Source organism: Limulus polyphemus, unplaced genomic scaffold, assembly GCF_000517525.1.
Source record: "Limulus polyphemus unplaced genomic scaffold, Limulus_polyphemus-2.1.2 Scaffold2156, whole genome shotgun sequence".
NCBI classification, from domain to species: Eukaryota; Metazoa; Arthropoda; class Merostomata; order Xiphosura; family Limulidae; genus Limulus; species Limulus polyphemus.
Genome location: NW_013667766.1, coordinates 147,353 through 163,986, shown reverse-complemented (window position 1 = coordinate 163,986; position 16,634 = coordinate 147,353). Strand labels below are relative to the sequence as shown.

At 32.8% G+C, this 16,634-nt stretch overlaps 1 protein-coding gene across 3 annotated transcripts in view; it reads left to right on the top strand.

The window, feature by feature from the left end:
• LOC106466116 (nuclease-sensitive element-binding protein 1-like) overlaps positions 1-16,634 on the top strand; it is a 63,870-nt gene that overhangs the window by 31,225 nt on the left and 16,011 nt on the right. For all 3 annotated transcript variants that reach the window (XM_013926355.2, XM_022394073.1, XM_022394072.1), the window contains 4 exons: positions 903-1,034; positions 2,652-2,804; positions 12,571-12,732; positions 13,027-13,386. In XM_013926355.2, the coding sequence (XP_013781809.1) occupies positions 903-1,034; positions 2,652-2,804; positions 12,571-12,732; positions 13,027-13,386 (807 nt within the window). The remainder of the gene's footprint in view (positions 1-902; positions 1,035-2,651; positions 2,805-12,570; positions 12,733-13,026; positions 13,387-16,634) is intronic.

The following is a 16,634-nucleotide window of genomic DNA, read 5'->3' as shown; positions in this document are numbered from 1 at the left end:
CCAGTGGTTTCATGCTCTGCTGTCTTATAGCCCACCAACAGGGGGGGGGGAAAGCAACCCAAGCAACCTTTCCACCTATTACAAAACTTTCCCAATTCCTGTACCAGTGTCCAGTTGTACTTTTCTACCATCCCATCAGACTGTGGGTGAAGTGCCACTGTCCTGGTCTTTCGTATGCCAAACAACTTGCAGCATTCATGAATCACAGCTGATTCAAAGTTACGACCTTGATCAGAATGCAGTTCGTATGGCATACTAAATCACTAATAGCCGAAGCTACAGTGGTAGCTTCCTGATTTGGTACTGCATATGCCTTAGGCCACTTAGTGAAATAATCCATCACCACACAAATGTACTTGTTTCCAGCATGGGTTTGGGGCAGAGGATCAGCATTGTCCACGGCTACTCTTTCCATTGGTGCGCCAACTTGATATAACTCCATTAGAGCACGTCCCTTATGCATGGGTTCCCTTTTAGCACAACATGTACTGCAGGTCCTGCACCATTCCTACACATTTTACCTCATACCTATCCAGTAAAATCTCTGTCGTAGGTGATTCAATGTCTTCTTAACTCCAAGATGTCCTTCTGTTAAACTATCATGGGATTCACGCACTTTACTTACGGTCACTACCGCTCGCTTGACTCAATTATCTGTTTCTGTATCTCTGTATCTGCTATCTATCTCCGCTTTATTTGCCAGGCTTATATACAATAAAAGAGGGCACCTAGAAAAGACAAGAGTTGCCAGGAAAAGTCTAGATCCTTCGAGAATCTCATGACATGTTACCAGCATCACGTGACTTCCGCTGTCGTAACAGTAAGTACGTTTCAAAAATACGTTATCAGTATAGGAAAATTGTAATGTTTTATTCAATTTATGTATTTGTATCATACCACAGGGAAATGAAGCAGCCAATGTTACAGGACCAGATGGAACCCCTGTGCGAGGGAGTCGGTATGCTGCTGATAAACGGCCTTTTCGTAGGCGTTTCTTTCCCAGATGTTCCACTCAGCATAGAACTCCACGACGGGTAGACGGTTTTGTTGTATTACAAACGTGTCAATCCATTTTATACTTCAATGGTAATCAGAACCACTTAATTATAACTCACTGATGAGAATGTATATTGAGGTTCCTTTTACATTCAGGTATAAAAGGTAACAAAACCTAAGGTGTTTTGGTAGTCCTCCTTTAGTGAATTTTTTTTCACCATATTACATTTGACGTAACAAAAGTATCAACACAAGTTGTATAATAATCTTGTTTGCCTTGTTTTTCAGCATGGTTTTCTCTCTGACACCAAATTTAATAGTGCTTCACTTGTAAACAGTAATTGCTATTATACACCAGATATGTTAAAGTTTAACCAGAGTTTTCTGAATAGAACTGTACTTTACCTGAATTTCATTTCCCAACATTTATCTAAAGTGTTAAATAATCCTTGGTAACACTTATTCCTTTTTATTTGGTGGCACTGTTTGGTAATACTGTGGTAAATTACTTATTTCTTTTTGTGACTCTTTTAAGTCTAATTAAATGAACATTGTAACATTTTTTTGAAGCATGACAGTATGTTGTTTATTACAGTTTATTTGAATTTCAAGTTACATACGATTATAAGTCGTACAGTGATTAGTACTATTAGTTTTATTATGGAAAGAAATGGTTACTGAGCTTTCTTATGCACCATCTGAAAAATGCAGAATGAAACAGACACATTTGCACTGAGAACATGTGCTTCTGTCTGTTATACAAACTGGTAGCTTAAGGCCAATCTGAAGAATACATCATTGTTGCTAACACTGCTTTATGATCCATGAAAAAAAAAATATATATGTAATAATACTGACTACTTACTAATTATGCATTGAAATATAAAGATATTACAAAAACATTATTGCTTATTATGTTAGGCAGTGACATTTCTAAGAGTTAGTTTGAGGCAGAAGGGAGTCAAGTGGTACTAAATACCCCAAAAAATTGTCTTTTTTGCATTTAACAAATATCTGTTTATACCTTTTAATTACCAAAGAAGCCAAAATTACCTTAGGTTCTCTTTGCACATTTTTATGGAGATCTGACAATTTTTCAAACTACCATTATATAAACTTATCCCCTGGCCTCTTCTGATTGAAGATACTTGTATGACTACCCTGCCTGTCCATGAAAAATTAACTTTTCATGTCAATGGGAGTTGCATTACAGGGAGAATATAAAAAATTTTAAGACTAAGTTTAATATCTAAAGTGGGGACTTGAGAGGGGCAGAGTTCTCTAATGATAATTATTCCAGATACACACACACACGTACAACACCCTTTTAAACATGCCAATGATGTTAGATGAATAATTAGATAGTTATGACACATTTATTATTGTTTTATTCATTACATTAAGCGTTATAAAGTAGCAACTGCATGATTATTACTATTGATTAGTTACTAGCAATGTATTCACTTGAACAAAATACTGCAGATGTATGATTATTTGGGTAGTTATTATTTACATAATATTTCTCAATACCTGTTATATCTATGATTAACCAAATAGTTAATCACAGTCTTCAATCTGTTAGTGATTATATTTTTTACATTATTTCAGTTATGATTTTACAAGTTTGTTTAGGAAAACCTACTTGTAATTAATAGGATCAAGTAAATGACTGGGAAGAGAACCATGAACGATACGTTGAAGATATACTAGACCAAGAACAACTAGAGCCACCAAGGAGTAGAAGACCATATTTTCAAGGATATAACCACCACTCTCAAAAACCACCACAGAGAAGAGAAAAAATTCAAGTTTGTGGAGAGTAGAAATAATATTAAATTTTAATGATTGCTGTGAAATGTAACAATTTGTAGCAAAAATGTCAACAAGTTAGTATGTCTTGGTCATGCATACTTTGTATTCCATTGATTACTTAAGTTTGAACATTTAAAGTTTATAATATGAAATGGGTTGTATATACAAGTTATTCCATGCAGTTTCAACCAGCATCTAAATAGTACCATACCTCACCCTGTGTTAAATAACATACCCTCTGTTTACAGTCTCAGTCAAATGTATCCACTCCAGCAGTTATGAAGCTATACATAATTAATATTGTTTACAAGAATTTTCAATTTACTTTGTGTATCTTCATGAAATTTGGCAAGCTTTTAGTAAACATGACAAGTTTGTTGTACACAAAAATTCCAGTTTTTAATAAAGAAAATGTTTACTAAAGATTCGTCTGTGAATTTACAAAGCTTTACATTGTCAGTCTGAATGAAAAGTGATTTTCATGCTAAAAATAAAAATACTTCTTTTCATCTTACAGTTTCATGTTTCCTTTGATTAACCTCTATTAGAACCTCCTAAACAATTTTTTGGTAAAACTTTGTATTTTATCCCTTATTTTTTCTACCTTAATGCTAACTATAGTGAAAATATCAAAAAAAGTTCAAAAATATGAAATATAAATGAATAATGCTTTTTTTTTCTACGTTGACTGAAAAATTTATCAGATATCTTCAAAATACTTAATTCTTATATGGTTTTACCCCCATTCACACAAAGCTATCTTGATCTTCTTTCTGCCCCCTAAACATTGCTAAAAAGAATTTTAATGCTCAGCTCTCCAGTCTATATACCCCACAAATTTCATGCCAATTTTGAATATGCATACAGCATGTGACCAGCCTCCACCAATAGTATTTCACCACCTATCTTGGTGCAGCTAGCTCCGTCTAATGCTTCTGCTCAATCCTCATGTCCTTGATTGGCATAGCACTGTTTGGCCGTGTGTATATTCCCATATGACTACCACTTAGGATTGTACTTCATTGACATTTTAATACCTTTTTCAACAGTTTTCTTTTACTGTGTTTGCATTCAGTTGTTTTGAATTTATTTTGCCTTTGTTTATTGTTACAGATTCATACAGTAACTTAGAATGACTTTGCGATTCAACGTATTAACAATGGAAGTTCCTGTTACAGTGGATAATACTTCTGGTACATCTACCCAGGCATCAGGTTCGACTTTATCTGCTGAGGAGGTACAGGCCTTAATTTACAGGGAGTTAAATTTGTGCATATGTCTGGTGATTCTTCTCATTTCCAACATGACTGTTTCTGAGGATGTATACAATCAAAGAGAAGAAAGTTGGATTAACTTTTTCTGGCATCTTCTTATTTTGGTCTGTTACACTCTACACTGTTTTTCTTAACAGCTGGTTAATCGGGTATATGGTTTATGATGTTTCCTTTTCCTCCTAGCCTGCAGACATCATCAAACAGATATTTATGCTTTTAATGTTATCAGAATCCTCTACCATTCCTCTTATATCATCATATATCAAAATTGGTCTTTCCTTTTTAAGACATCTATTATCCAGGAAGGCCATTTAGCTTTGACACCCATTTCTTTACTTTCCATTTTCAACCTGTACTCCCATTCCAATTTCAAATGGCGTTGTTTTCTACAGTATTATGTACGTGTACTGCCTTTTTTGGGGGTTCGTATTCCTGACCTTTTATTCCCTGAAACCTTTCTGTCTCTCATGATCTATCCCCTGACATATTCAGGCTTATCCATGGAAGGTCACCATCTCCTCAACATTTCATATTGCCATGCCTTTGGCTGCTTGTCTTTGCTGTCCATTGGAAGAAATTGTTCAGGTCTGAATGTGGACTGCTCCTTATTCCTTCATTGCTTATTATCTGCACTATCTGGCTGAATCTTTCTCAAGTGGATATTGTTTCCCTCCTATGGCAATTCTACACACATCTGTTCATCTTTGACTTGGGCATGTCTTTTCCCATCATTTCATTTATGTTTTCTTTTACCACTACTCGTAGGATCCCACTTTGTGGCAAGTATTGCCTGGTCAGGTGTGCTTTTACTCAAACCTGCACTATATACCAGTAGAGCTATAACACTCACTGTAGAGATAGTGGCATGCATTGTGGTATATACTTTTGTGTCTCCAGGTATCCATAAGTTTAACTCAATGGTATATTATCATGACTAAAGCAAAAGAGGATTTCTGCCCATCCCTGCCAACCCTCTGATTGCATAAATTGGAGATGGTCTGCTTTTCAAAATAGGGAATCGTGAACACCCAATGCACTTTCTCGAGTGTGGCGTTCCTTCGGATTCCCCACCTAATTTACTCTCCCTCTTTTTTCTTTTTTCTGCATGTGGAGCATGGAAATCCATATCAGCTCCCAGTCACTGAGGTAGTGGACCAAGGAGGCTTCCTCCTAAGTGGTAAATAGAAATTTAATTTACCATACATACTCGTGATTATACTCTTAGTGAGAAGAAGAAAAAGCTGGTTTCCCTCCTTCCATTTCCCCTAGATGTTTTTCCAGGTGGACAGCTGTCAGTTGAAGCTGGTCCAGCCTACACAGGATCCTCCTTGTAATACCGGGTTTGGGATGACACTTCCCTGTTCCTATGGTTATTTCAGTAGAGGTCCCTCTTCTCATTAATTCCAGTTACAGGAGGTTTTTTCCCTGCTACAACTGTTGAGCTTGAGGTGACCTCGTCTGTCTCATAATACCGGCAACAGGATGTATGTACACTGTTCATATTTCTGGATGCAGGATGTCTCTTCTCTGCATTTACGGTTGGGTGAGTTATGATTTCTGCTCTTAATACTGGTTATAGGTATTGCTCTGTTCTTACGGTTGAGTTGAGGCAACAACATGACCCCATAATGCTGGGTTTGGTCTGTTGTACTTCTTGCTCCGACTGTGATTTTGGGAGTTTGTCTGGTTTTGGCCAAATGTTAACTTCCTCTTCATAATTCTGGTTGCTTGGTGTGTGTTGGGTAGATGCCTAGTCAAGGCTAGTTCTTTTCCTCCATTATTATATTTCAAAGAACTGTCCCTTGAGTTGCTGTTTCTGCTCATATGGGTATAAAATTTCCTTGAAGTTTTGTTTCATAGAGTGGTTCTTCGTTTATTAGAGCCAGTTATTTTCCTGTATGGTTCATTCAATGGAGGATGGTTTGAACTCGAGTCTTTTTTAACCATGGATTGCATCTCTCAGAATTTATTAAGCTTGTACACTTCCTTTTTTTTCCCTCACATGTCTGGTTCATTTCCTTCTTAGGGGGTGAAGAGCATACCTCTTCCAGAAGTAGTGTGGTGCCCAACATGTGTGCTTTGGATGAGTCTCTGAGCACACCAGTTATTTCTAAGTGGTCACTTTCCGCTTGGTTTCACTGTTAGGCATGTACACTGGTCCCTCCACCTTTTTGGTGTGCGAGGTAAGACTGCATAGGTAGTACAGCACTATTGGTAGAGGGTGGTCAGATGCTATTTACATATTCAAAAGTGGTGCAAAATTTGTGGGGTATATAGACTGGTATGCTGAGTGTTAAAATTTTTCATCAGTGTTTATCAAGCAAGAAGAAAAGAGGTAAGTACCTATTGGAAATGAATTTTCAGTGTAAGAAAATATTAACTTTAACAGCTTTAACTGTTACCTTTTTATTTATGGCTTCATTTCTTTTTATGGTTTTATTGCCGTATTTGAGTCTCACAAACAGTAATGTCTCCTTTTAAAAGCAATGAATTAGAGAGTACATTAACTATATCCATTAGAGCTATTGTTAACAGCAAGGTAATGTAACACTCATAAAACTTCAAATGTTAAATTTTATTGAAATTTTATTAGGCTAAACTCAGAAGATTCTTATTATTACAGTTTAATTACTTTAGTTCAAAGATATATAATGATAAATAATATATACACACACACACACACACACACACACACAACAAAATAAATAAGGATTTGTAGTACTTATTACATAATAGAACTCATTTGCACTCAAGTAAAAGCTTAACTCTCTTGACACAGACTCGGTTGCATTGACTCCTCTTGCCATACCCATCTGTCATATTATAGACGTTATAGATTTGATACTACTAAATTTTAATATATTATGTATATCTTCACAACATTTGGCAGACTTTCAGTAAACATTATAAGTTTTTCACATGCAAAAAATCGGATGGTGTGGTAGTATATTCAGTAAGTGCAAAGTTTCATCAGATGACCAAAGAAAATCACTCTTCATCTTCTGTCAGCCATATACTGTGGGTTTCAGCTGCTTTTGAGGATTCTAACATGTGTTGCAGCTCTCAACTCTTATTTACTTCCTAGGAAAATTACATACAAAATGTAAATCTGCATGTTTCTTTCATGTAGTTCTCAGCTGATTTTAGTTCAGAAATTACTCTTACAGTTAATCTTTAAGCTGACTATGATATATAACTACGCACTCTAGGAAATATCCTATAAAATAAGCAGACAGACAGAGTTGTTTTGTTAAAGGTATGACAGGGTAAAAGTGCTAAAACAATTAAATTTTCACTTCTCATCATTAGGTGCATCTAGATTGTTTAGAACATTTTATAGTTTCTCAGTGAGCATGTGACCATTTTATGAACATTCTAGTTTGACTGGATGGTAAAATAATACATAAAAAAAACCATAATGCACTTGTATATATTGTAGTTGCTGACTTATTTGCTTCATAAATAATGCCGTTTTTAATTATTTACGTTTTCTTTATTAGAAATTTTTAACTTAAGATAAATCAAAATAATTAATACCATGGGTTAGCTGTTAAAGTTATTTCATGTTTCTATACAGAATGTTAGAGTAATAATTAATGTATTTGATATGTAAACATTAAGCAAAACACAAAAAATGAAAAGTTAAATGAAATATGGTTAAAGTGATAGAGTATTGTCGGGATAGGATAGTTTAGCTTTGATCAATTTCTCATCAACTCTAAGCAGGCTAATGGATGAAATACAAATTTCCCTTTTTCTTCTTGCACACTTACACAAAATGGGAGTATCAACAACTCATCTGACAATGAATGAGCTGAAAATGAAAAGTTAATACATGTTGGAAAAATGAGAAAATTATGTTGGTGAAAGCATGATTACATTTCAACATATTTGAAATATATTTGCTGGTATGTATAGTATCTAGGCTGCAGAAGTTCATAAACAACTTCCACGTGTGCATTTTCTGTACCTGAATCTTCTTTGAAAGAGATACTTAACATTATTTACAGCTAATAATAATTTATAAATTATCAATTTATATTAAAATAAAATTAGCAATCACTCAAATAATTAGTCAGAAATGATGTTAATTTACTCAGTGGGCTATAACTCATCCTGACAAATTTTAACTTCTTTTTTTCTTTTTGCATACTTGAACTTGTATAAATAACAACTGTGAAAAGTGTCAGCATCCTAAATCTATTTTTAAAATAATAATGGCTATTTAGAATACTGTTAGGTATGCAGAATGACCCAGTTCTATACTATTTGGTAACACTTAAGATTTCATATATAGAGAAAAAATTTCTAAAAACTTCAAATTTCAACAAAATGTACAACTTCTCATAATATTCAAGTTAACTTTTTATGTAATTTTCCATTTCTGCTTCACAACACAGTAAAAAAAAAAACGGAAAAGTACAAAATCTGATATTATCTTCAAAGTCAATTTTCTCAGGAATCAATCCACTGAATACTCAAATTTTTAAGGAAAGGTAATTTTTTATCTATTTTTTAAAATAGATATGATTTAAGACTGACAATAGAGAAACTGAGACAATATTTATGTATTTAAGGGTTGAAAAACGTGTATATAAATATCCAAACTTAAAAGACTACCAGCTCTGTAGTTGTTTTGAATAACTTCAAAATTTCTTCATTTTTTTTCTCTTATACTAGACATATACTAGTTAGTTGAACAATGCAACGTCTCAAATTTGCCTATTTTTCAAATGACCAGGTTCTTTGGTGGAAATAGTGGTTGGAAGATATAACTTTGCAAAACTATCACTAAAAATCAATTTTACAAAGTGGTGAATATTTCATTTTGGTGACTATGTTGCTGTTATGCATGACAAAGACTGGTATTTGAGCATTATTCTTGAAAAGGCAGATAAATATTAAAACTTAGTTGTCAAATATTGATCTCATATATTTGAAAAATAAATCTTAATATTCATCTGCCTTCATCATAAAGTATTTTTTTCACAGTTCAACAAAGATAAGAGTTTTTTTCAATATTCCTACACAATCAACAAGCAGTGAGATACAATACAAAAACAAATCGGGAAGTTTACAAGTCACTGAAACATTATTTATTTAAACCAGGTGTTATTTTATTATACTTGCAGATTTACTTTATAGGTCCATAAAATCGAAGAACTTGCCACAAAGGCAGCCACACAGTTGTCAGGATCTCAAAGTATATAACTAGCAATTTCCTAAACCATTAGCCAAAAAGACACTAATGACAGAGTAGCAGAATATGAAAACTAACAAAAGTTAAAATCAACTCTGGATAAATATTAGGACAAAAAAAGAAATTAAAAGAAAAAAATTGACAAATCAGTGCACTATAAATCTGATACACAGGTATTTTTTATGCAAAGTAAGTTTCCCATAGCTGTTCTTAACAAAGTAACTAGTCATTTACAGAATTGGTAATTTTGTGATTTTTGCACTTTTCAGTTATAAGAAATGACTCGGTGCAAATATATATTGATTTTTCAAACCCTGGTGCAAAAAAACTACTTAAAATTTGGATAATTTACATTTGTGAATGATTTTTTTCTGCTAAATATACAAGCAGCTACTCAATTTGTATCTTGGTCAGAATCCTAAAATAATACCTATTTTATAGAAGGTATAGTTGCTGACCATTACCACAAATTAAAGTGTCCCGAAAAGATTTATTAAAAAGATATAGCACTTTAAAATTAATATCAAATATGCTTTTCTGCTATTTCTCTGGCTGTTGTATAGATGCAAGTATGGAGAATTATATGAAAAAGTTATTTTTTCCTAAAAATATATTGAATGCTGTTTACTTTGGTGAAGTTTGATGTTTATAAAACAATTTTTGAGCAAGTCTGGTGGATAGTATAAAATTAACATCTTTGCTTTCCCCTGATTTTTCTAAGTTTTAACATCTTTATTTCAAAGAGAAATATTTAAAAAATTTCAATGTTAATTTTTTTTTATTTTGTGTCAGGTGATGCATCTGATCTTCGACACCTCAATTTCAGAAATTTATAACTTAAGTGATAGGCTTCTGTACTTTCCAACAAATTAAAAATATGAGCTGTATTTAATTGGAAGCAAGAATTTGAATTTGGAATTTGTCAAACCTCTCTGTCTCTCTCACTTTTGAGATTGTTTGCTAATCAACTTTGCATGGCTGACATACATAATTACAGCCAATAGAAAGAACACTTTCCTTTACATAAATCATAAAAGTTCTATTTGTGATAAATTTGTTGTAAAGAAACAAAGGCAAGACATTACAGAATTTGTCACAAAAGTGGATTACGCATATTTCAAAGTAAAACTTGGGGACCAAGATAAATCATGGACTAAAGGTAAGAAAAAGCCTTTGCTTTTTGGAATTCCTGTGGTCTGGCATAAGCCTAGAAACCACTGAGATGACAGCTGTTTTTGCTCATGTAACATGCAAGGCTACAATGCTCAAAATAAAAAGGAAATTTCTTATCCAAACCTTGAATCTGCTATAAGACCTGTTGCTCATGGACCTGATGTACCTGTACCTACTTCACAGGAGATTTGATACAGTTTCACCTGATTCTGAATCTGATGGCAATAGTAATAATGGTAGGAATTGTTTTCAACGTGAAGTGTCTGGAAAAGTTTCATCAAGACATCAGAGAAATGGAGAGGAGGTATCGGGGGAAGGTGGAACATCAACATGATAGCTGATTACTGCCAGTTATTGATATGAGATGTTCCAGATGCAATACATAAAAGAAAGACCACAACACGTAGTTTTGAGACTAAAAGACGTAGATTTCACAAAAAAAGTGGGTTGAATGAGGATGCATATTCGTTTGACATCAATGTTCTTCCCTCTTCTTCAATTGGTTTGTATTTTTGTTAACAAACATAATAATAAAAATGTTCATTCTGGTAAACGAAATAATAATTTGATCTAAGTAAGTTATTTTTTCTTCATGATTTGTAAAAAATTCTTCTATGAATGAAAAAAATATCATTATTTCTGAAATCTGATTAGTTGAATTATAGAAAATCCATTATTAAAACCAAAACAATTTTTATGAATTCTACAGACTTAAATTTGCATTACTGTGTTATAGTAGTTTTGGAACACTATTCTAGTGATCATTATATTTCTTCTGTTCTAAAATGTATATTTGAAAGCAACATAAATTTTCATTTACAGAAGTAACTTAGTGAAAAAAGTGAGATCTAGCACAGTTATAGTTTGCAATTGCAAAGATTATACAGGTCATGCACTACTTTACTTATGAGGTTTGTGATAAGTGCTAATGATCTACCACTGTGATTTTAATGGAAGGATTACTGCTCAAGTGAGTTCCAGTTATAGCAGTAAAAACAAGATTAAATATAACAGATGTGAAATGGTTAACAGCTGAAACTATAAAGATAAGAAGACTATTAATCTTGCAAAATGATCCTTCCAGAAGAACAGAAAAAGACATTGTTCATCTTACTTCATATTTTTAAACTTTTCATTTCATGAAAAATTGATGATTTTGCTATAGTAATTGTTAGGATAGAGAAAATAATGGAGAAATCTTTAGTTTTACCAAAATAGAGAGAAATAATTTGATATTCACTGAGGATGTTCTAGAGGTTATGCAAATGAAATATGAAAACTGTAAAATGATAAAAAGTATTTTATACTTGCACTCAGACTAGACTGAGGCAGACTGACCCAACAAAGGCTTCATAAATTCACAGACAAATCTTTAGTAAAAATACTTTAATCGAAAATTCTGATTTTTGTGCACAAGAGAGTTGTAATGTTTGCTAAAACCTTGAGAAACTTCACAAAGATACATATAGTAAGTTGAGTTTAAAAGTAAATATCACTATGTGTAACTTCACAGAAATGGGGTTGGTTCAATGGACCAATTCTGTGCACATAGAGTTAAACTTGGATTGAACTGATTATAAGGTGTAGTTACTGTATATTTCATTGGATTTGGCCATGTTCTTGAGATAAACTACAATAAGTGAGAAAATATTAAAATAAAATCATTTGGTAGATAAGCTGTTTGACACCATTGACAGATATAGCAATGAGAGTATATGTTGAATAACAAACAGTCGTTTTAACAAGGTTGCATTTTATTTACCCCAGCTGTAAATGTTTCTTACTTTTTTTTCTGTCCTTTGGTTAAAACTTGTAGTCACCAGCAATGTGTAGTTGTATTGTAAATTTGATGCTTACCAAACACCAATTTCATGTTTAATCACATGAGAATCAAAGTCAATTTTAAGCTCAAAATAACCCAGCAAGTATACAATCATACATTATGTTAAAAGCTTCTAAAAAACTGTCTTTCTAAAATTTTGTATGGTGAATTTTAAATTATATTGTTCTGTTCTATTAACTGGCAAAGTATCTGTCTTTATATTAATAAATTAATATTTTTATTCATAAAGGATTAAGTACTTTTTATCAGTATATTTTTCACTATTTTCAAAGGAAGAAAAGCCAGCTTTTAGAAATAGAGACACTTTGCAACAGCAGGACCAAGAACAACACTGCCTGCCTCGAAGATATCGTGGGCGATATTTTCGTCGTACATTTCAAAGACCTCAGAGTGACACAGAAGGAAGCCACAGTGGTGGTGAGGGTGAAGTAAAAGTAAGGTTGAATTTAGATATCACAAAGGAACTTTGTTGCATTTGGGTTATTTCAGTTAAGTGAATTTTGGTTGGCAGAATGAAAACAGCTCTTATTAATGAATTATATTTACTAAAACTTTAAGTTAATGTAAAATTTTAAAAAAAACACACACATATTGTGCCTTCTAGTTCAGAGATTTTGTTTGCAAATGAATAGAAGTGCAGTAATTAATTTAAAAATGTGCTTTGTATGTATACAAGTGTTATGTAGTTTAATGTCTTACTGATGATAGTATATTTTATGTGAAATCAGCCAGTGATTGGCACTACAGGAATTATAAAAAAAGACAGGCAAGTTTCTAGTGATCTATCACATGACATGCCTCAAGTGAGATCTCGATCCAGGCGTGGAAGACCTTGGAGAGGACCTTCTCGGCCATGGAATAAGACAGAAGAGAGTGAACCTGTCTCTACTACCAACAGTACTGGTCTACCTGAAAAAGATGATGGAGAAGTTGACAAATTAAAGGATGAAGGAAGGAAAACTCTGGATACTGCAAGTGACCAATACGTTATGTTAGAGGAGGCTGTCTCATTAAAACCACATGAAAGTGGAGAGCCAGTGACAACTCACACTTGTGTTTCAATAGAAAACAATTCTGGTATCAGTCAAGTAAGTACATATTGCATCTCTTTTATCTCCAACTTTGTTGAATATGTCATTGTTCAAAAAAGTTACTTGGCAATGCTGATGATAAATAGAATTTGACAAGAACCTTCTGATAAATCTTTCAAACTGACAAGCACATGCTACTACATTGAGAACATCATGCAGAGGCTAGGAACCGGTAAGATGTGAAACCATCTATCATGTGTGTAAAATAGTAAAGTCCCTCTCTCTCTCCTATAGGAATCAACAATAGCAATTTCTTATCTATAGATTTCTGTGTTTTGTTTGTTTTTGCAGTGTGTGTGTGTGTGTGTGTATATATATATATATATATATACACTTAATAAGAATGTAGTTATCGTTCTACATCAGTACTTTACCTATTTTATACTCATTTTATGTAGACAGTTTACAGACAATCTTACAGTTGTTCTTTACGTAGTCTATAGCCAGTCATTCAGTGGGAGGACTATATGCCTTGTTTATTAAAATAGTCTTACCAACTTTCTATAGACAACATACACAGAGCCTGTAAGGAAGTAGGGTATGGCTACTGGTGTCAAAGTACAAGTACCTGGGAAGGGAAGGAAGAAAGTAAGAGAGAGAGACACGCACACATTTTGATAGTGTCTCAGACCTGATAAAAGAAATTGCACCTTTCATCTTGTCTGATGATAATTAAAGGAAATATTGCATTTTGCATCACAGGGCCTAAAGAACTGATAGATTTAAACTCTTTTTTTTTTTCAATGATAAGTAAACTGTAAAGATAGTTGATTTTGACAGTATCATTGCCTCTATTGCTGCAAACAAAGCTCATAAAGGCTTTATGTGAATCTAACATTAAATGACTCTTTTTTTTCTTTTCTTACATCTTCAACAAAGTAAAAAATACTGTACTTTAATTAAAATACTTGACTCCATAAATTTACAGTGATATATTTTATTATTATTGGTTATTATATTTAAATGTAATTTTTATGGATTTGCAAATAAAGAAAAAAATTAAGGAAAATATGTTCATTCAGTTCACTGTAGCCACTCTTAGAGAAAACTAACATGTCTTGGTTTTTTTCATGCATATATAAGTTGATAACCCTTCACAACAAGGTATCTGAAAGTACATTAGGCCCTCGATGCAAATCTTCATGCAGGTTTGAAGCATGTCTTGTCCCATTTGGTTTCTCAGCTTATTCATACTGCTGAAAGAAAGCTTAACTCCAGCAGTTGAAAATGGTACCAGGCATTCAATTAATTTTTTTAGATTGTTCTAACTGATGTTTGCTTGCCACAAATAATGCAGAACATTTCTATCTTGATCTCCTTGTTCCCTTGCAACATACTTGAAGGAGCTGATGTCAGCCTACACAGCATCAGCATCCAGTCCATCAAAGAAACTATGTCATCTCTTCAGGGACTTAGCATCAGCACCATAATCACTACCTGTAGTCTAGATTTCTTTGTAACAAACTGTAGAATTGATTTCTGCAACATACTCCACCACAGAAAAGTTCCAATCATAAAGTTTAATCACATCATTAACTCTCTCAGCCATGTGACCTCTTTGTACTCATTCAAAGTCTTTATAGATTTGATACTACTAACTGTTACTTTGTGGGTATATTTTCACAAAATTTAGCAGTCTTTCATTAAACATTATAAGTCTTTCGCATACAAAAATCATATTTTTTAGGAAAGCATTTTTAATAAACTAAAAATAGGTTTGCCCTTGAATATATTGAGTGTTTGTTTTGAATAGGCTGTGTGGAAAGTGATTTTCATGCTAAGATTAAAAATACTTTTCATCTCTAAGAATTTCATTTGTATAATCTCTAAAACCTCCTAAATACATTTCAAATGTTTGTTTTAAGTAAATCTTTATATATCTTACCTGTAATTTTCTTTTCCCTAACTCTGTATAGGGTTGGTCAATTTGACTGACCTTGTAACCTCCCCCCCCCAAAAAAAATTAAATTAATCTAAATTACCCTCTATTTCTTTCTAGAATGACTTCAGATTTAGCATGAAACTACATTCCTTTATCCTAAGTAACTTTAAACTTGTAACAGTATACATCTATTTATAATTAAATTTTATTGTTTTATTGCCCTTTTGATCACAATTTTTCTTTCTAACTATGCAACAAGAGATGTTACAAATTTATCTAAGCTATTTGTTGTGACTCCCGTGGGAGCAAAACCTGTACTACAAGTGCAATTGAAGATTATCTGTTCAGAACACAACATAATATCATACGTCATTTGATAGATGAAAACCTGACTTTCTATTGGTTATAGGTAATATAATTAAACATAAGAGAGAAGTATTAACAAATCCTGAAAGAGGATGTGGCAGGAGGGGTCAGATTTTCTATTTGATAGCTCTGTAACTAAACAAAATTGAAGGCCATAAAAATTATGGTTTGTCTGAGCAATGTCAATTTTATAGTGAATGATTTACATTTAATTTTGTAGTTACTGGATGGATGGGGATAAAATAGAGAAGTTACCCAAGAGAAATTCAGGATTTTTTAAAATATTGCCTTCTAGAATTAAGAACTTAAAACTTAAATACTACTCTTAGAGAAAACTAATGTGTCTCAGTTTATTCCATGCATATAAGTTGATAAACCTTGACAACAAGGTGTCTGAAAGTACATTAGACCCTCAGTGCAAATCTTCATGCAATGTCAATGGCTTATTTTACAGTTAATAACAATGTACATTTAAGTTATGATACAGCAACCCTGTATTTATAATACTTCAAGAAAATAAGTGAAAAAAGTATAGATATTTTACATTTTAAGAAAAACATCAATGATATTTAAATGTCAGTTATATGTACGGTATTTTTAGTAATATTCATGAACTGTGGTTAAGTATCATATTTTAACAGTAGTGTTCCTTCTCACAGCCATATTTGTGGGTGTTTGTATTGTAGGTTAACAAAGATAAAATAATGAAATAAATTTCTTAGTATGAAGTTACCAAGAGAGAACAAATGAAAAACATTTTTAAAAAATTGTAAACCATGGCAGAAGTTTTATATGATCATTGAACTAACATAAAAGGCTATAGTAAAATAAATATTAGGTTGTCAAGAAATTAATGTTGCTCTTTTTTAGGTGAAAAACCCGAACAACTTATATATCAAAACAGAACATTTGTTGCTTTTTAAATGAAATAGTCTCCATTCTTATCGATGATGCTCTTCCATCTTACAATCAGGTTGTTAATGCCCTGATTAAAGAA